The 21037-nt window shown below is 42.8% G+C and overlaps 1 protein-coding gene and 1 long non-coding RNA gene across 3 annotated transcripts in view; one reads left to right on the top strand and one right to left on the bottom strand.

Annotated features, from left to right (window-relative positions):
* Nucleotides 1–21037, top strand: part of LOC139111480 (uncharacterized) — a 34305-nt gene that overhangs the window by 4181 nt on the left and 9087 nt on the right. For both annotated transcript variants that reach the window (XR_011547212.1, XR_011547211.1), the window contains exon 2: nt 14278–14415. This is a non-coding gene — a long non-coding RNA (uncharacterized lncRNA). The remainder of the gene's footprint in view (nt 1–14277; nt 14416–21037) is intronic.
* The window catches only part of LOC139111463 (discoidin domain-containing receptor 2), a 137924-nt gene continuing 117077 nt past the window's right edge, over nt 191–21037 (bottom strand). Inside the window, exons 11-16 of the mRNA XM_070671760.1 lie at nt 19125–19247; nt 17583–17692; nt 14189–14389; nt 13032–13124; nt 6016–6157; nt 191–5906 (exon numbers count right to left, since the gene is read on the bottom strand). Coding sequence (XP_070527861.1) covers nt 5559–5906; nt 6016–6157; nt 13032–13124; nt 14189–14389; nt 17583–17692; nt 19125–19247 — 1017 coding nt within the window. The 3' untranslated portion in view covers nt 191–5558. The remainder of the gene's footprint in view (nt 5907–6015; nt 6158–13031; nt 13125–14188; nt 14390–17582; nt 17693–19124; nt 19248–21037) is intronic.

Below are 21037 nucleotides of genomic sequence, written 5' to 3'. Positions count from 1 at the left end.
AATTTAAAAAAAATAAAAATAAAAAGAATTAATCTTATTAGATAAAAAAAACAATTTATTATTTTTGTACGGCATGAATTATATTTAAACGAAATTATTAATCGTCGTGTAAATTAATCAACATAATTACACGCGAGGCAAATAGAGGTTGATGACAGGATTTTCATGAAATAAACGGAATAACTTCGTATTTCCAATACAAATAGATTTATCGTTGTGCTTCATGAATAATGGATAATGGAACTTACAAGTTGTATGTTGTTTCTTTAATGATATACACATGTTAATTATATAAATGATGTGTTCCGGTCTACGACGCACACAAGTCTGCCATCTCAATAGAATTTCCCTACACTGTATACGCAGCGGTATAATCGAGTAAACTCTGTGGCGAAATTGAAATTGATATAATTTATCTGAAAAGTTCGACCGCTATCGATCGCATCGGTATCTTCTTTTTTTTTTCTTTTTTCTTTTCTTTTCTTTTTTTTTGTCGTCACTTCTATCCAAGCAAGAATAGTCAAAGAACAGCACACGTTGTATTTTGCATTTGTTGTCAGGGATACACTTTAATTGTTGTAAAGTGTCGTACATGACTAGTTAGATTCTAAATGTATAGTAAATGTATATGTATATACACGGCTACTGAGTAACATGTATACTTTTATGATTTGTCCCTTAATTGTCGTCTTTTTAATACAAATAATTCCTAAATCGTTGTACATTGTTATGTTACGCGAAATTTTTTACTTACATCTCGTCGCTCGCTGCCTTACGACTAAATAAAATATAGATGTATTATAAATACCTGTATTTATATATTTATATATTTATATATATACCTTTTTTTTTTTTTTTCTTTTCCTCGTTTATATATAGCCTACTTAAATCGAGTTTGTTCAAGCTTTATTACTCATAGACAATCTGCTTGATATTTACAGAGATTAGATACAAAATTATAAACAGTTCTTAGTAAAAAATAATTTTATGACTATAACGATCAAGGTTCGATAGCATAGAACAGGCATGGGCAACCCACCGTGGCCAGTGGTCAGTTTCTGAGATTTTTTTTCTTTCTTTTTCTTTTCTTTTTCGAAACAGAAGAGTTCCCTTTTACGTGAATCCCAAAAGTTTCGCTTAAATTTTATTTTGAATAATTTCTTCTTTTTTTTTTTTTTTTTTGAAAGAAAATGTTCAAAATTAAAACGTGGTCGTCAGCCGAATAATGTGGGGGCTGTGCGTTGCCCTGCCTAGATAGAAAATACAACTAGATGAGCTCTCCCCCAGTTTACCCACAATTACCTGTAAATTCCTCGCAATTCCACCATAGAGGTTAACAATAGGGTATATCGAAAATTATATTTCGCTCGTGCACGAAAGAAAAATTTATTATATATTAATTTCATTGCCACGATCTTTAATCATAATGATATACCACTTTGTACGATGCAGTTCATCTGAAAGTTACTTCCAAATTAAGCATAATCGTATACCCACATACACGAATGCATAACATTAATTGTGATATCGATGCATATCATTATGTCGTCCATTATCGATGAAGTTACAATGTCCGAATAACTGAAAATATTTAATTAGCATATTCGATCGTTTTGTATTTTTCTTTTCTTTTCTTTTCTTTTTCGTATAAAAAGCCTAATATTTTACTTCGCGCTAATAAAACTATGTTTTATTTTCGAGAAACAAGTTGACGACAAAGATCACGATCGCGCCGTAAATGATTATAAAAGTGTCAGATTCTGTTAGTTGTAGTATTTTAAAAAATTCGTGATTGGTACTAAATGTACATATTTTCTAAATTTCGAGGCAAGCGTGATTGTCAATCATACGCATTTAAAACGTATATCAAAGAAATCAGCAATGTATACGTATAATGTAGCGAACGAAAGGGGTTTAAAGCTATCGTGATTAAAATTAATAACCGAAGTCGAGCTTATCGACGCGTAAGGTTCTATTCGAGAAATTAAATTCCACAACAATCTAGCGTGTTCGCATCTCGCAATGCACAAAAGAATAGATTTCTTTTTTTTTGTTTTTTTTACTCGTCCCTGATACTGTAGCTTTTCATACATTTACCTCCGTGATGCCATTGACAGAGCTCGAATTATTAAAGAATATAATTAACCACCATTGGAAAAAGGGCACGCTAGGTAGAAGTAAGTTATCTAGATCATAATAGCGAATCTTTGCATAGAGAAAGGATTACATATATATTCTTTAAACCTTATCCCATATTATCTTACGTCATTAACGCTCGATTTCTAAAATCATATAACAGCTGGATTTTAGATTAAAAAAAGAAACTCCCGATTCAACAGACTTCAACTTCTGATACATTTATCAAGAGTTTCGCTATTTATTTTTTTAATTTAAAAGAAAAATTTAGTACGGTTTAACGGCTCTTTCAATTTTAAATTATTAAAAGCGAATAGAATCTAAAATTAAAAAAAAAAAAGAAAATTTAGATAAAAGAATGATATGATCATAAATTTATTTTAATAATTTCCTTTTTTATTAATCCGTTAAATCGAGAGTTTACGGTATACTGTTAAGTCCTAACGTAGAACTCGTGTGTTCATTTTTTCTCACGATTATCCTGCATTCCTAATTTTTACTAATCGCAAGAGAATTAATTGATATATTTTATCTGAGACTACGATCTATAATTAAAAAAAAAAGAGACAAAGTATATTGGAATAATCCTTTCGCTACAAAGATTTTCGAATTGGTAGGTACAGGTAGATACGTAGAAATATACTAAATTATCACATGAGTAGACAAGTAAGTTACTCGTTAGCAGTAAAGGGCAACAATATAGCCAAAGGCAGCGTTATGCTTATATTGGCGAATCTAAACGCAACTACAATTCATTCTCTAGTATCATCTAGAAATACAATGGCAGTTTGCTTTCGGACTAAGAAACGTACCGACGACAGATATTATTGTTTCAACTCAGTCACAACCGGTGCGGGAAATCGATTGGCCAAAAAGTTTTCGCCGGCGGCACGAAATTATATACGCCTGTACTTTCCGATATATTTCTCAACGCGAGAATGCGGATGAAGACTTAACGCTCTCAGGCTTAGTCGATCGGCCTATTTATTACTTCGTCTCTGGCAAGATCGAAGAATTCGGTAACGCATATTTTTTTTATTATTTCGTAAAATTTATATACGCGAGCTCCGCATGTCGGCGGATCTTACGCCTCGCTTTGAACGATACCGATCTCTGTGATTTAGAAGCAATTCCAGTTACGTTTAAATTCAACGCGTATATTTTAACTACAAATGGCTATGCCTCCGTACCGTCGCTCTACCCTTACGCGATATTATGTTAATTTATATATAAATAGTATTTTAATGATATAACGGTAACATCGCCTATTCGCTAGATATCGCATAAGTCATAATAGTATCCATCTGGTATATAAATACACGAAACTTAAAGTCGATCGAAAATGTATTATTGGGAGTCGTCGACGTGACGTAGACGCGTAACACGGGCGTGATTTTATTTTTTAAAACTTTTTATTTTTATTATTTTGTTGAAATGTTCGAAAGTGATCACTCCTGGCTCCTTTCTCTCTCTCTCTCTCTTTCTCCCTCGGTGCGTTTAATCTTTTTGTAATTTTATAAGACAGTTCCGATATGTGAAACTTTCGTCAATCTATCACTCGCTACGGATAACTTACCGGAAGCTAAACAATTGCCGTACGGTTTCACATTAATATCAAATTACAAGCGAACGTGTAACGCTGTCTCAAAGATAATTCGATTTTCATCCGTCACTCTTGGAAAATGTGATGATAACGCCTTCTTCCTCCTCTTCTTTTTCTTTTTTTTCTTTCTTTTTTTTTTTACTACGGTACGCCTATATATACAGTAATCTAATTTCATTGATCCCGCCTATCATATAAAGTTACAATTATGATGTGTCGTAATGATGATACGTAATCTATTACCAGTCGCCGTTGTAGAATAGGTGAAACATTACCCTTTGCCTACCTTACGCTTACGACGTATGATATTCGTCTAGTTACGACATTAACAAGTCCCCAATTTCACGTTAAACCGTGATTCCGGTAGTTATATCGTTCGAATAAACATGTACTATCGAGAAATCTTTACAGTCACTCGACCGCCCTCGAATGCTTCTCGGATGCGAGCCGAGAATGCGGTGTTAAAATAGGAAGAAAAACATTTCCCTCGCGGTACGCGTATCGATGCGCGATAATCGTTTCGCTTCGCGTTAACGTCTCGTGACGATAAAGAGCCTCGCGTTGAAAATCACATGTGGATTCGTCTGACAAATAGGCCCAGGGCGTCCGGGCGATATACAATATACGTTGAAAGATAGTAAAGGATAGCGATAAAGAGAAAAAGAGAAGATGGGGGGAGAGGGGTGGGAGGAGGGGGAGAGAAATAGGCACGCACACATTCATAAAATGCACTCGTTACTCACTTATGATGCTTCAGGATATTCACTCGAGCCGCCGCAGCGTATAATACCGTAATCGCTATATTGCCATACAATTTGTGTGACTCACTTTGCACATTGTTACCCAAACTCTTAACCGAAATGATATAATCCCGAGGGAGCCTTAATTAGTCTCTTTAAGTAACGATTCTTCCTATTTGCGTAATCACCTAATTGCGCAATATAGGTGCCCCCGTCCGCGCGGGAATGTTCACAGCTGCGTTACAATTACGTGGTATTGCTCCTAAGTTCCCGACGATCGCGAGAGGATCCTCCTCGGTTTACGCGGTCGCGCGATCTTCCCACCCGGCCTTCGGAGATTCCCGTCGAAGCGGGTTATCTACGACGAATCAGCTTAGACTCCGCTCTCGTCCGATTGTCGTGTTCACGTCCGTTTTCTTTCTTCGAGAAAGAGGGATCCTGGGGGGGTGCCTGTCCCGGTGCGGATCCTCGCGCGAGGCGATCGCGCCGAGACGCCCGCCACTCTTTAAGTCGATAAGATATGCTCGTACAGTCTCGCTACTGAATCCTACGGAGATCAATGATAGTCGCGGCACGTGATACTTCCGAACCATTCACGGCGAGTCACGGTATCGTAGGATTCTCAAGATTCGACCCGCACTTAGTCTTCTATCTATTCTAACTTTATTTCCTGCTCGCTAGTACTCGTTGTCCGGAAAAAAAAAAAAAAAAAAAAAAAAGAAAAAAAAAATAGAAGTATATGAATCGAGACGAAATGGAAGGACGATCGATTCCCGCTATAAACTCCAGGCTCCAAAGTCTCGTTTCGTTGACGGACAATTCCGTTGTTGTACTTGTCATTTCGATGTCACGATACTATATAATTGTCCCCCTGCCGCATTCAGCTCGCCTTCTTTTCTCGTTAGTTATCTTTTTTTTTTTCCTCACTCGACCGTTACTAGCTCGTCCGTGTTACTTCTCGGATGAGAACGGTGACCGTCGTTGCACGCCCGTCATTCCGTCTCGCGAACGAGCTTGTTCCGATTTGCGGTATGACTATTAAGAACGTCGTCGTGCTCGCCGAAGCTCGGAGCTCAATATCAGGATGTTGGAGCGTATCCAAGATTTTTCCGCTGTAGAAAGAGTGATATCTCACGGAAAGTCGGCCTCTCGGCCTCCTCTCGTTGCCAGCACTCGAGCATTAGATCGTAGATGTCCTTGGAGGAGGCGGTGGGACGGGGCAGGTAATCGAAGCCGCTTCTGGAATCCTCCTTGCAGCTGTCCTCGGGATTGGGGCTGCTGCAGTCAGTGGCGTGATGCAGCTGCCGCAGGCTCTGCACCACTTCCTCGTCGGACAAGTGCTCGTAAGGGACACGTCTGCCTAGGTTCAAAATCTCCCAGAGGGTGACCGCGAAAGCCCACACGTCGCTCTTAGTCGTATATTTTCCCTGGAAGCCAGATATAACGTACGTTACTCGAGCGCTTCGGCACCTGACAGCGGCACGATAATCATAATCTCGATCGTATCCGCCGGGCGGAAACGAGGCCGCGGCTTACCAAAAATATCGACTCCCAGGCCATCCATCGCACCGGCAGCGGCATAGTCCCGTCGACCTTGTAGTAATCGCAGGCATAGAGCTCGTTGTCCGTACCGAAGTCCGAGATTTTGATATGATAAGCCATACCGACCAAACAGTTCCTGCAAACAGAATCGTACGTGCATAAAACACGAAGTAACGTACCGTCCGTTAATCGCGAACGAAAGAAAATTCGCATCTTACATTAATTTTTTTTTTTTTTTTTTAATATTTTTTATATTATTTTTTTTTTATGTCGTTCGATATCATTTCAACGAGCTACTTGATTTCGTCCCCGTAATCGATCGGAGCGCAACGCTTAAACTTTAGATTAGCTCTCCAGTATTTCTCGGTAGCTGAACAACGAAAGTTCCGATCGCAATTCGCGTGCGCCGTCGGTCCAATCGGATACTTTTCCGAGCGACTTGCCCGAGACGAAAGAGACGGCAGTTAGATCGATCACCCGGCGTCGGTACGCGGGGCGAATAGCGCGCCCGCCAATCTGCATACGCGGTACGCATTCTGTGCATGGCAGTCAACCGGAAGCGAGAATGGTTGTCTACACGTAGCGTTTGCTCGCATATACGGCCGAGCTGCCGTTTCCCGCCCAAATACACACAGGTATGCAATTATACTCGACGCGTGAACAAACTTTCGCGAATTACCGCGAACGGCGCGATTGCGAATCGTTTCCTGCGAGGGCCGAGGGCGTAATCGAGTACGACGATCAAGAATTCCATTTGACATTCGCGCAAAGATACCGGTGCTAGATTATACAGATCACGCACGGTATATACAATCTTAATATATGGATGTAGTTACTTAATCCGTCTTATCGCGAGCGCGTCTGATATTTCATCTCGTTTGTCCTTTGAGCGGGGGCCCTCCGCTCTGCAGAGGGAAAGCTCGAGCATTTCCCAGAGGAGAACTTAGAGACGGACGGGCATTCATGCAACTTCGGTTCAAAGCTCCCAGACGTTGACCGGGGGCTCACTTTAAAGACGAACTAATCTTCGGTATCCGAGAGACGACCGGCGAGCCGAACGTTATTCGAGTGGCATAGGTATGGAATAGATAGAATCAATTAATTTCGCCGCCGGAACAAAGCTCCAATTTGGCGGCAGAACCTGGTTAATTAGGGGCGCTTTATCGATCATTGCTATTGGCTACTTCGCCATCGGGCTGCTGCGTCGGTGGGGCTGACCCCGCGCGGGTTCTCCCTACATTGTAGAGTACGACGGTAATGCAATAAGCCGCGTTCACGCCTCGCATTGAACCTTGTTGCAGTATAAATCAGATACGATGATCTCCCGCTCGATAATTTAATAGTCGGAACTGCGATCGGTCTTATCAATGTCGAAAATATTAATATTAATAAATCCGGTTGCGATAGATTCGAAATCTACGCGAATATTATGTCTGAAAATTGTAATTCTATAATATTTGAATGGTTAGGTACTAATATTGCGTATATGCATATATTAATACGTGCATTATTTTCGATAGTAATATTCTATTACGTTCTGTTATATTTTTAATATTGTAATACAAATTTTAATGACTTTAATGGCTTTATACGATAATTGTAAATTCTATTAAAACATTTAAAGCATTAATAAATAATGTAACACACGCAGAAATTTTACGTCATATTAGTTAGATACATATGTAAATGTATTAAAAATTACTGTACGTTATGCAAATTGAGCTCATTAATTTCTACTATGTAAATTTCAATAATTTATGCTATTACGGGAAGAAATTATGCAGAATTCACAAGATCAGAGAATAATTTACTTATACTTATCTCCGTTGATTAAAATGATAATAAAACACAATTAAAATAATGTTAGCTTCTCATCTTATTCGTTGTTTGTCTTCTATTTTAATAAAAAGTAATGCACGTCTACAAAATTATTATCGAGAAATGGGAATATTAACGATATTACAGCCGCGCTCGTTACGAAAGCGTAGAGGTAGACGAACGAGAAAGAAACAGACCGAAATCAGACTTATAACAAGCAATGACGAAAGGCTCGGCTCCGCTCGCGTCTGTAATCGTAAAGCAGAACAAAAGGGCGGGTTTTCTCGGTAGAAAACGAAATGTCTACATTCAAGCCCCGCGACGAGTTCTACGGTGGATAAAGAGAATCACCTCTGTCATTGTGCAAGTACGAAGTTGCCAGTCGAAGTTGAACTCGGAATCGCTCGGCCATTTGACGCAAGCACGAGCGCTATTGTCAATAGGAATAGAAACGTTAAGTGTACTCGGCTGATTGACGCGGTTGTATAATTGAAGTTGAGGTTACAGTGTATCAAACATTGAAGTCGGACGTTCGAGCCTCTCCAAGTTAGATTGAAAGTTGAATATTGGATATACGCTGCGAAGGAAACAAATGAACTATCCGGCGGAGCGGCGAGAGAGTCTCGGTGGCTCGGAGGGAAAAGCCCTTCTTTGAATTTTTAACCGGTTATTCGAACACGTAAGCTCTCGTCAGCGGAGAATAAAATTCTTGCATACAGTCTTGAGTATTCTCGGGGGCGGATAAAGAGAATCGCGGCCTTCCTCCATCGCTCGAAGTTGCACTCTAAATCCAATGTCGGGATCGGCGAAGCCGAATGATTGTATTACGAGTTAAACGCGCAACACTGGTATTAAAGTTTGCCTAATACTCGCTGCAAAGAGAGACTACAACTTCGCCGTAGGAGAGAAGACACGAACGTGCACTTTCTAAAATCTTTTAGCAAAGCGTTTGAATGTGTTTTTTTTTTTCCGCGTAAAGTAGCAAAAATGTTATTACATTTTTTTTTCTCTTTTTTTTTTTTTTCTTTTTTCTGGCGAATTTAAAGCTCAAAATTGCGAAACTAAAGTCTCATATTTCCGAATGTAACAGCGATTCGTGGATGGGGGAAGGAAAAATAAAATTTGACAATAATATCGAGTACTATCTGCACTTGTTGCCAGAAGGAAAAACGAAAGAAAACTCGTCCGGTACATTTGCGATTCAAAACGGGATGAAGGAAATCTCTTTTACCGGAATGCGAAATACCCACACGCGGGAATACAGAATGCAGGGCTTTTGCTATTCTCGGTTCTTTAGACGTACGTTTATTCGCGGTACGGCCGCGCCATTGGCAACCTCCGACGTCGCGTATTAACAGAATAACATCATCCGCGTACTACGTATAGCGCGAATATTTATCGTAATTCGTGCACAATACCCCGATCTTCACGTTTCTTCCGGGTGGGCAAACACTTCCGTGCTTCGAATCCATCTTTAAAGCGTTACACGGAGCTATCGATCTCCTCGTCGGTATCCCCCCTTTTTTTTTTTCTTTTTTTTTCTTTCCATTGAATTGCATTACCGTTTGATCAGGAATCGATCCCTACCTTCTTTTTCACTCGGTTTGACTCCGACAATGACTCTATAGCTGTACACCGCGCGCCTCGCGAATGAAATAAGAAGCTACGATGGATTGGCAGTTTGTCTCGGGCGTGGAGAGCCAGTAGAGCATCCTCGGTACCCGGCGAACCGGTTCCGATAACGTTTAAGCCCTATAGCTCGGAATCCTCTCGCTGGGCTCGATTTAAATGAATAAAAATGTTTCGCTCTTTCTCGTTTATCGCGATAGATAAATCGCGCGCAAAGGTCGTACGATAGAAAGGGCAAAAATACATTTCGAAAGTATCGCGTGCACGCCATTGATACCCGCAATGTCCATTTCTCTTTTGACGCCGCCAGTCACGAAGAATTTATGCCCCACGGTGGAATTCCCATACGGTCGCGTATTTCACTGAATATCGTCGGTTCGTCACGCTGACGTGTGCCATCAAAGTGGAAGTTCAGCGGCGGTGCCATTAAATTCTGATTAAATTTTGATTAAATCCCGGCGCCTATACAAAAGGCATCGATCTATTTGCAACACGATCGGATCGTATCCCGCTTTTTTTTCCCCCCTTTTCCCTCAATTTTTTTTTTTTGCTTTTTTTGTCTCACAAAAGCGTAGAGAAGGATAACGCGCAGCGGTTTCGATACGAGTATCGCAAAAATTTTATAAAACTCCGTGCGCAGCTCGTTAAAAATTTAAACAAAGGATTATGGCCCGCTACGATTACAGACATCTGCATTCCATTTCCCCGCGAGCTCTTGAAAATATATTATATATATATTGAAATTTGCGGGCATTAGCATTTTGTTATGAAAATATTAAAATAAAGTAAAAAGCGTAATAATAAGTAAAGTAGGCGATAGTTAATAATTCTTTTTTAATTACAACGCCGGGCTAATCCGGGCGCATTTTAGATCAATCGCGCGCACTTTCGCCGATTCACGCGAAACGTTCTATTGCTTTGAATGTGCGCGAACGACGTAAGCACGCGATGATTGGGGATGACGCGAAAGTTCTGGGCGATACTTCTGTGCGATATTTTTGCAATCGACGGATCGAACCGTGTCAAAAGCCCTCAGAAACGCTGACAGGGCTGATATCGTATGGATGCTTCCCAGGAAGTGTCTCGCTATACATTAAGATTTACGAGCAAACGTTTGAGAGACACTGTCCAGCCGGAAACTAGGTCCCACGTGCTATGAGAGCTCGGCGGTTTGCGCGAATGTACGCTCACGTGTGTGCAGAAGATATATATATATATATATATATATATATGTATATATATATACATATACATACATATATGTACATATGTGCATCTAAACGTCCTATCGATTCGGCGAGATGGCCATTGCATTTCAATAACAGCCACGTAGATGGACTTCGTTCCATATACAAAGTGTACTTTGTATTCGTAGATCGATGATTATCGATACCGGTCACTGTATACGTTACGCGGCATATGAAGATCATCATAAAGAAGTCACTTATGCAATATCGAAGGCTTGGAAATTAAATGAAGCCCGCTGGCAAACCATAAACTTTGATAAAAAAAAAAAAAAAAAAAAGGAAAAAATCAATGGAAATATACCACGTAAAGTATCGCGGTGAAATAATTAATTAATAAATTAAGCATTTATAATATTTGCTTTAAAACTAGAATGTATTTATGAGCTAAATCGATAGCAACGTACATGTTATATTAACGCAGTATTTTCATTAATTTCGCGGGCGCCTGCGCGTTACTCGTGGTCGATGAAAAATTCAAGGAGAATAATCGGCAAGTTCCGCCATTAAAATTTTATTATTAGCACAGGCTCCTTAAATCTTAATTTCTATGGGCACCTTTAAGTCGGAGACGTGTTTAAAATACAGAAAATAAAAGAAAAAAAAAAAGAAAAAAAGGGGAAAATAAAAAAGGGAGCGCGTTTTATTTTTAGATAGACGATATCTACAGTAGCCTTTAACCGATAATCTCGACTTATACTTAATGCGTATAAGGAGACCCTTTTAGCGCTTGAAAAGAAAATCGACCGACGAACGTGACAAATATTAGGCCATTATGTTGGATTGAAAAAGGTGGCTATTGTGCGCCCGAAGTCGCACACTTTGAGGGCTGCTTCGGGCGAAAAGCCCGAAGGAATCAACTACCGCGAGTGGTCTGCGCGGGACGTAATATTTAGACGTTGATCCAGATGGTACTAACGATCGAACGCGATTGGATAAAAAGAAAAAAAAATAAATAAATAAAAATGATAGAACTAAAAATCGAGCGAAATAAAACTCGTCGAAATTTACCGTCGAGAGCGCGGCCACCATTACAAACTAGCTACTTGCTCTTCTCGCTGCATTCCTCGCGACGATTCGCTAACAAATCGTTGATTTCCCATGCGGTTCTCGGCTCCGTTTGTTTTGGGGCTTATGGAAATGCACTGCGGGGGCTGGTATAATTCAATTTCATCCTGAGAGTGTAACACGAGGGGGAGGAAGGAGGGGGAAGGGTAGGGGGGGGGAATCGATATCGGTGCCCCGTCCCGTTTTAACGGGTTTTCGACGTGGTAAAACCCACCCCCTACGTACGTACACGCTCCCGAGTACAACCACACCGCCGCGAGAACATTTCTGTTAGTTATTAGACTGTGCCAATTAAAGCGGACGGCGCAATCTCGAACGAGAATCGCGCTTGGCGCATCCGTCGCAAGATAATCACGATTCCGCGACGGCGATTTAAAGTCGATAGCACACCGTGGGTGTCTCGTTCGCCGATGAGCCGGAAAAGCGGCACCGGGAGGGAAAGAGTGCGCCTCGCAGGGAGAGGGCGAGCGAATTTACGCCTTGGATATAAATCAAGAGCGCAGCGGATCCATTTATCCCTTTCGCAATAACGTAAAAACCATGCCGCGACATTCACGCCACGCCATGCCTCTTCCACGCGCTTGGCCGCGACCGACTTTTGAAATTACTTTTCAATAAAAAAAAAAAAAAATTGCGCGCGGCAAGATATACGTCGCTTCTTTCTTTTTTTTTTCTTTTTTTAAACCGGTCTCCTCGCAACGGGGGATCATCTCCGGCAGTGTTAGAAATTATAAATCCGTCCGCGTATATTGTTGCCGACGACGGAAGCGTAATTTGCCACCGCGCCGCGTCGACCGAGAAGATTCCCTTGTAATCTTGCATCTCCTCGACGCGCATCGATGCATTCGCGCGAGAAAAGAACGTCTTATTCGCGTCCGTATTCAAATCCCTGATTCATTCTCCAATTTCGTTTCGTCTAAGGCCGCGAAACGTAACGCTGTCTTTAGAAATGCACCTCGGCGTCCGTGAAATACGCGATGGAAAAAAAGTTGCGCCCGACGGGACTTGTGGACTTTTAAAACATATACAGATTATAACGCGGTTGTTTGTTCGCGCGCTCGTGTATACTATTTATCGCATAAATCGCGCGCCTTGCAAACGGAGAACGGGAATTATAGGATATTTAGATACAGAGTGAATACCGGTCGGGAACGATAAGCTCCCCCCATCGTCCGTATAAGTAAGTTTATTCTCGTGAGATGAAAGCGAATCCGCGAGAGATTCGTTTCGGCAAAGTCCCATTGTACTCACCTAGTAGCCAGATCTCGATGAACGAAGTTCAGGTTCTCCAGATACCGCATGCCTGATGCGATCTGCGCCGCCATGTAGATGAGACAGTTGAAACTGAAACGACGACGAAGTGGCGTGAGTTTCCCGGCGACGAAGTTAAGGTATTCGCACTCGAATACGCCCGACCCGACCGCCGCCGCCGCCTCGGAGGGATTCCACCCCGAGGTTTAGGTCGCCGAGAATCGCGGGGGGGAGGCCTGCGTCGGGTCTGTGCGTCGCTCACGATTAATAAACGCGTCAAACTCTCGCACGGGAGAAACTTATTGCGTGTTAACTTCAGCGACGGCACTTCGTTGGAAATGAAACCGAGCTCCGGTTCGTTAGAGACGATTGCAGCGCTATGGGAGCCGTAATCTTGAATACTTTAAGCTCGGTAACAACAGGGTTGTTGCCGCGTCTGTGTACGTAGCGCATTCATACGCTTCAGGATTAATATTATAGCAGACGAGTTGCCGAAACAATATTGCGTTAACGAAGCACCAGACTGTTTTTTTTTCCTCTTTTTTTGGGGGAAAATTTATATTACGGTAGCTGTAGGTAAAATATATTTATTTCTTTTTTTTTTTATATATGAAAATACAGAAAAAAAATATGTGTATGTGTATATAAAGCAAGATATTGCTTTCAAACTGCCATAGTCATGTATATTTCATGACTTTTGGACCATTTTATTCAGGTACTCCAATTTGATATTTTTGGAAGATACTGCATTGCTTTTATTTGGAAACGTTCAATTTCCGCGACGAGTGTTACATGAAACATCCTGCGCGCGTGCCATTTTTTTTTTTCTTTTTTTTTCCCCCAAAAAAACGACTACGACGAATGTTTTAATAAACATTGCTCTTTCACTATATCAATAAAAGAACAGCTCAGCAAAAAAATAATTAAAGGCGATAACAATGATTCAAAAAAAAAAAAGAAAGAAAAGAAAAATAAACGATTATAAAAATTCGCAAATTTCAGAGTATATTGCCTGAAATTTAGAAAGTAACGGCGTATTAATAAGCGTTAGTAATTATGCGTGTTAATTATTTTGAGAAAAATTGCTTAAGTTTAAGGAGAGAGAATTATCATAAACGGGCTTTAATTAACGTCAAAATGTATTTCTGGAAAATTACCTGAGTGTCTTGACGCCAATTGGCATGGAATGCGCGTCCTCGGCAGTGATATGTGTCTTGAGGAACTGACAGAGATCCCCATGTTCCAGATATTCCATCACCACGCAGTAGGGCTCCTCGCGGTAACAGGCGCCCAAGACCCGTGCAATATTGCGATCTTCCAGAGCAGCCAGAATCCTCACGTCTCTTTGGAAGTCTAACCTGTGCAGGATTAACCCAGTTCTTCGGTGAGTTATCACTAATGCCACGACTAATTAATCCCGCGCAAACTTCGCGAAATGAAAAGAGTCTAAATTTCGCGTTCAGGATTTTGCATCATCGCGACGAATTAGTCTTAACAAAACTGTTGCAATTTTCGTAGAGCGATTCCCGATTGCGTCCGAGGCTCGAGATTAATCCCCCGAAACGATGAACGTGCGCGCGAATTATATACTTTTAATACGAATGTAATAAGCGAGTGCGTTATCGAGAAAATAAATTCGACGTACGTTAAAAGCAAGGAGCGCGCGGCCGTTTTCCCCGTGCCGGGATAATGACTATCGTATCGCGTTGCGCGCTTTCTGCATTGTGATCCTGGCGCACGGGTACAACGTTAACGGCTGCAAGTCGCCGTCCAGTTCGTTGGGTCGTGTACTTCCGGATAAGGGAAGGCGCTTTCCAGCGGCACGTACACATATGCGCGACGCGCCTTTCCGCGCAGCATCGTTACTCTCTCCGGGCTTTACTTACGAGCGGCTTGGTAATGGCACTCTCGCGTGATAGTTTAATGCGACCGTTAACGAAACTGCGGCGCGGCGCCCTGCGTATATCGATTCGCCGTAAACTAAGAATTTCTGCCGGTACACACGAATGTCGCGTGGCACCCAACCCTCCGGGCTCTCGGCGTGGGCGAAAACGTACGGTTCTGTCATTGGCCACTATATGCAAAGTAGCCCCGTTTAGTGTTACCGGCGCTCCCAAGGCAGGTTAATAACGTCGCATTAGCCGTAAGTTCGTACTCGCGGTTAAACGTGCCCCTCTCACGTGCCGCTGGCGTCGACGGCTACGCGGAAACGTTCTCGCGATTTTACGCCTTCGACGAATTCATTTTGACGATATTAAAGACATTTAAAACAGTCGGTTTGAATTAATCACTTCGCGACGATATACTATACGTTTTGAAATAAGAATTAAACTTCGGCGCAGCAAATAGATTTTAATGAAAGCCAGTTTTCTTTTATTCATAACGAACTTTTAGTGTTATAAATTTCGAAGTCTGAAAAAAAAAAAATATATTGGGAGGAGATAACCCCGTCGTCTGTCTCGAATGAATGCAAATCGAAGCAATCGAACCGATACGTTATTTTTAATAAAGTATCGGCGCGAGGTGCGCACGATATGCATGGCGTATAAAACATTCCTTATCTATCGTTAGCATGACCTCCTCCGAACGTGCAGGGCGAGCATCCCTCCACCCTCCACCCTCCCCCTCGTTATTTTTTTTATTTATAATCGCGTATAGGATCTTTGCTTTAGACTTCGCACGCAGCGAACGTGCAATGCAAATTTTAGAAAAGAAAAAAAAAAAGAGAGAGAGAGAGAGATAACAGCACGAACGAAAAATACGATCTTCGAATACACGTCGGCGAAGTTAAAGTACAAAGTTAATCACGCGCAATAAAAGTATATTAATTAGGAATAACAAAGAACGAGCTGAAGCGGCTGAAACGTCTTACATTTCTCGGTGACGCGAGACGTGCGTGAACGGTGCGGATTTGCGGTTTTCGTACGTCGCAGTTTGCTCGCGTTTCGAATTTGCCGAGTCACGAGATGCTATAAGTCATCCGCGCGGATAGGAGCTTGTTGCGTGATGCCGAGGATAAACCGCGGATCTCCCGGAGATCTTTTTCGCGCGGGATAAAATACGACTGATCCCGGAAACTGTGTCTTATCTAGTCGTTATACGCGGCATCGACAGAACTGTCTCGAGATTTTTGTCCCTGAATTGCTCCGGTACTCTCGATCCTTTTCTTCGTTCAAAAGTTCGAGTCGCGCCAGCTTTCACGCATAAGCACTTTTCCGAAGGAACGCACGGATTTATTACGAACGTTGAAGCGTAATTAAAGCCGAGGATAAAGTCGAATGATTAACGGTGAATTAATCACTTTCGTAAGACGCTTGTGCAATCACTTCACACGTAGCTCAATGCGACGACAAACGTACCGGGCACTGTTACGGGATTGCAGTGTGCAGCGAAACTCCTCGCGCAAGTAGACACACTCCTCGTGCACGCTAAATCAGCCAAATTGCTCTCTATTCTCCCCATCGTCTGAGACGGTCCGACAGATTGCACCGCGGACGGACGTAGTCGACGAAATTTCTCTTCGGCTTTCGATGCCAGGACTCCGCCGCGCGCGCGGTATCCATTTACTGGAGGAAGGAGGATGAGGGAGTCGTCGATTTTCGTCGATGTTCATCGGTGGAAAGCTTTGTCATCTCCGCTACGAGGTCGGCCGTCCTTCGTTCCGCGCATATCGGCCCGTACCGCGCGCGCCAAAGTCGGCCTTCCCCCCGATACCCTATCTCCCCGGGTCATTGTATGCAAATCCGTTCCATTCGTGGAATCGAACTGGCCTTTTTCTGATGTCTGACGCGATAGTCGCGAGAACGATCGTTTCGAAACGGTATATCCGGACGTTTCGCCGCCGCGGGGCTTCCTCGGCGGACACGCCGCCGCGCCGCGACGCGGGTTTCGGTCGCATGCATTCCCTCGGTCGAAGAACACGGGTCCGGGGGACCGTTCTCTATCTCGAAATTCGATGTATCACGTGGCGTTGCCTCGCGTAGAACCGTCTCTCTCTCTCGTATAATTTATTTCGCTCTTTTCTTTCGCGGGGTATATTATTTTTGAACGCCTCGTCTTCGCGCGATATTATGCCGGACTCCCGTTTTCGTTTCGCGACGATATTTTTTATGTCGTGCAAATTTTGACGTCGCGGGTTATCGAGCGGAGAAATTTTTTTTGCAATTAATTGAGCAATAATTGAAATAGATATCTTCGAAATGTATATTGAATATTCTGAAAGTATAAATGTATTGTTTGTGAAGTATTGAATGCTTTATCTGATGTTTTACGATCAATTTGTCTCGTGAATCCAGATACGAATTGCATTTTCTTGATACTGACTATTGATTTGTTCCGGGAATGAAATAACTCGCGATCTGTCGGTCGATACCAATAACGAACGATGCGATCGGATAGCGGGTATAGAAACGCGTCTCCACGCGAGCATAAAAAGTTTATCGTTGTACACGCGGAGGAAACGAGTTAGAGAAAGGCATGCCCGTTCAATTGAGCGTCACCATAACGAAACAGAATGCAAATTCCGACTTCCATATGGACGTATATACTCACTTTTCCTTCTCGCTGGCTTCCGGCAGTAAAAACTTGACGGCGACGAGTCGCTTGCCAAGGGTAGTCTTCGTTCCGTATTCCGGAATCCCTTCAGCTTCCGCCACGTATACCTTTATATGCATAATTTATTTGAATTGCGTCATATGTATATATGTATGCATAGAAATTATTCATAATTGAGATAAATTTAGCAGAAATAACCGAAATTCTAGTGCGATTTTAGTGAAGCTTGTCGTCGTGATTTTACGTAAGTCACAAATTTCGTAGAAAAAATATTTTTTTAAATATTTTTTTATATAGTTTTAGTATATTATTAAAAAAAAATAAAAAAATAAAAATAGATACCACGGTACTACATAGTAAAATTAAAAATACATACCAAGAGAAATTCAACAATTTACTCAATAATTTATGCAAAGAAAAACGTCTTCCACAATTTTGCCTCTTTAAAATTATAATAATCAAACAAGATATAACCACGTTTACTCTCATTAATCGATAGCGTGCAAAGTTTGAAATACTTAACAAACATTAGTCATAATCTACAAGTCTAGAATAAAAAAAAATAATAAAAAATTAGTTAACGTATCCAACGCGTATCACGTCACAATCGTATACAACTTTATAATTTCCGCGTAAGAGAGGATCCGATCTTTCCAGAAATCTCGCATAAAGACCGATTGATCTCTCAAGTCCGGTGCTCGAGATCAACGTGACCGATTTTGCGTACCCGTGGGAAGTCTCGCACGGCGGCGTCCACGTGCGAGTGCACCCACCCGCGTACGTGGGAGCCTAACGCGGCAACTGGCGAGCTGCGCGAAAGGTAGCGAGCGAGCGTTTCGGCGATCCTTCTACTCCTCGTCCTCCTCTACCTCGCTCGTCATCATTAACGACGCGTCGGTACCCGAAGCGGGAAACAAAAGGGAATTATTAGCCGCTCTAACGCATCCTAAACTGATTATCCTCGACGACCCCGACGAGGCGCCATTGTGCCGGCGAAGAATAACACGTCCCGGGCACTTCATTAATCGACGTATTGTTGCGCATCCTGCGCATGTTGAATCGCCCGTGCGTGCTGCCCGGCCAACAAACGGATTGATTTCGCGATCGCCGCCGTGACGGAGGAGTTGCAACGCGCCGCGTGAATTCACGTAGAACAAGCACGGACTTGCGTTTTGCTCGTGTACTCGCGTTGCATCAATAGACTGATAAGTTAATTGTCATAACGGCGTGACAAAGTATTTATTTATTATTTTTTTTTTTTTCCTCTTGATAAAAAGTAATTCCGTGTCTCTCGAAGTAAATGTGCAGTTTGCAGAACAAAAGATACGAGGCATATGTTTATTAAATAAATTAATTATTAGATAGCAGCAAATTTTCACAAGTTGCCCCGAAGGGCTGTCTATATTTAAACCGCGATTGATTGAACGCATAATAGACGCCGTTATTGCTCGTCGGGCGTATGATTCGATAACCCGCGGCCCGCGGTGTCTAATTGGGGAATATATATATTTATCGTACGGCTAATAACAATTTCGTTACCGTTCCGAAGGCGCCTTCGGCGAGTTTAGACAGCATGCGGAGGCGATGCCGTGGGAAGAGCGGTACGCTGGTCTGCTCCAGACGTTTCTTCAGGGCGGAGAGTACCTCCTGTTGAGTCGGCGACTGTAACACGAAGGCGCAAATGCATTGTGCGAAGCTATCCGGCGATAATCGACGATCTATGATCACGCTAGTCGCGCCAGGGCGCATCGTGGGTATCGCAAAATCTACGGCCGTCACTCGACAAACGGCTTATCCCTTTCGATTCCGTTCACGTCCGCGGATTATCGAGTGCGCGAAAGAACACGCGGAACTGTGGCGCAACTTACAACGTGTTCTATTGGTCGTGAAGTATCCTATTGTCGATTTATAAAAGCCGCGACTCGCGGAATGCTAGGTAGTAAGACGAGAGATTCTCTCTCTCTCTCTTTAATCCGTCGGTATTTTTATCGAAATATATACTTTTTGCACACGTACCGGGATATTTTAGCGAGATACGCGACAAATTATGAAACATTGAGGTGACGTTGCGTAAAGAAGAGAACGGCATAAAAATCTTATCGAATTATTTCGTCGTTTGATGGATCGGAACAAGATGCAACGAATGTTCACATTGACGACACGAGGCCGTTGCGCAAGAACGGATTTACTCGCGCAACGTGGCGAATAATGCCGCGCGCGATCATTTATTTTTATTCGGCGGGAGGAGAGGGGGAGGGAGATACGTAACTGATCGCGGAAGTCGTTCTGAAACTTGATGCCCCTCGTAAGTGAGAGTGACATGAAAAGAAATATTGTTGAACGCGACCGAGTAATCCCACGTTTTACGGATAACTGTGAATCCGCCGCGAAGGATGATTGGCATTGCTACGAAGCGTCAAGGCCAGACTCGACGCGACACGGGGGTTGAAATGTTTTGACTGTTTCGAGTGGCGCTGTCGGGCGTCAATCACGCGCAGACGTCTCGACGTAAACACGGGCACTTTCAGATCTGGAGCGTCCCGTCCGGAGCATTGTGCCCGGATCAATCTCGATTCACGCCGCGGAAGCCGTACACGCAGAGCGCGATATACCAGATGTGTCTATCCGCGGGACACACGCGTATCCCGACGCAGAGAAAGGACTCACTCGACGGTGAAGAAGCTGCTCGCATTCATGGCTTCGAGGGAGAATCGATCGGTGGAACAGGGCGGCGAATGCTTATCAAGTATGCTTCCCTTATATCTCCCGACGTAAATGCATAAAATCTTGATTCAAGCTCGAACGCAACGGCGATAGAAAGCACACGAAACGCTTTTAACGTCTGTGTCGTCGGGTGATTAATTCTACGACCGTAAATTCGCGACGGTAATTTTAATAAAGATAAGAAGATAAGGTAAAGAGTAAAAAGAATTTTTTTTTATCGAGAAGTTACACGTAATGCGCCAATTAATTTTTTTTAAGATATGCATATAATTGTCACATGCGGCTTTTGAAAAGAGAGAGAGAGAGAGAGAGAGAGAGAGATCACTCGTGTGAGAATTTCGTATCGGACCGTACGCTTTCGCCGGCACTCAACGGGTTGGCCGTGAAATCAACCCCTATCGTGCGATATTTTTGCGATGTCTGCTGGATGGATCCCATCGATGGGGGCGGAGGTAGTTGGAAACGTGATTACACGACGCGCTTTCTCTCCGCAATTAACGGAGCGGACTGAACTGAAAGCCGCTGGACCGCGTAATGATGATACATTCCATGAGGGTCGCAGCAGCGGGCGTATCCGCGAGAGAGGACCCCTGTCGACGTGTCCTGTCGGCGAGAGAGTTCGTTTACAGGCCGACCGACGTCGGCGATCAATTGATAGATTTCGCGGACAACGTTGACTACGTTGCCAGTCTCCGGCTCTATTTCCGGCGCGCGTGGGACGAGCCGCG

Source organism: Cardiocondyla obscurior, linkage group LG24 (assembly GCF_019399895.1).
Source record: "Cardiocondyla obscurior isolate alpha-2009 linkage group LG24, Cobs3.1, whole genome shotgun sequence".
NCBI classification, from domain to species: Eukaryota; Metazoa; Arthropoda; class Insecta; order Hymenoptera; family Formicidae; genus Cardiocondyla; species Cardiocondyla obscurior.
This window is presented reverse-complemented; position numbering and strand designations above follow the sequence as displayed.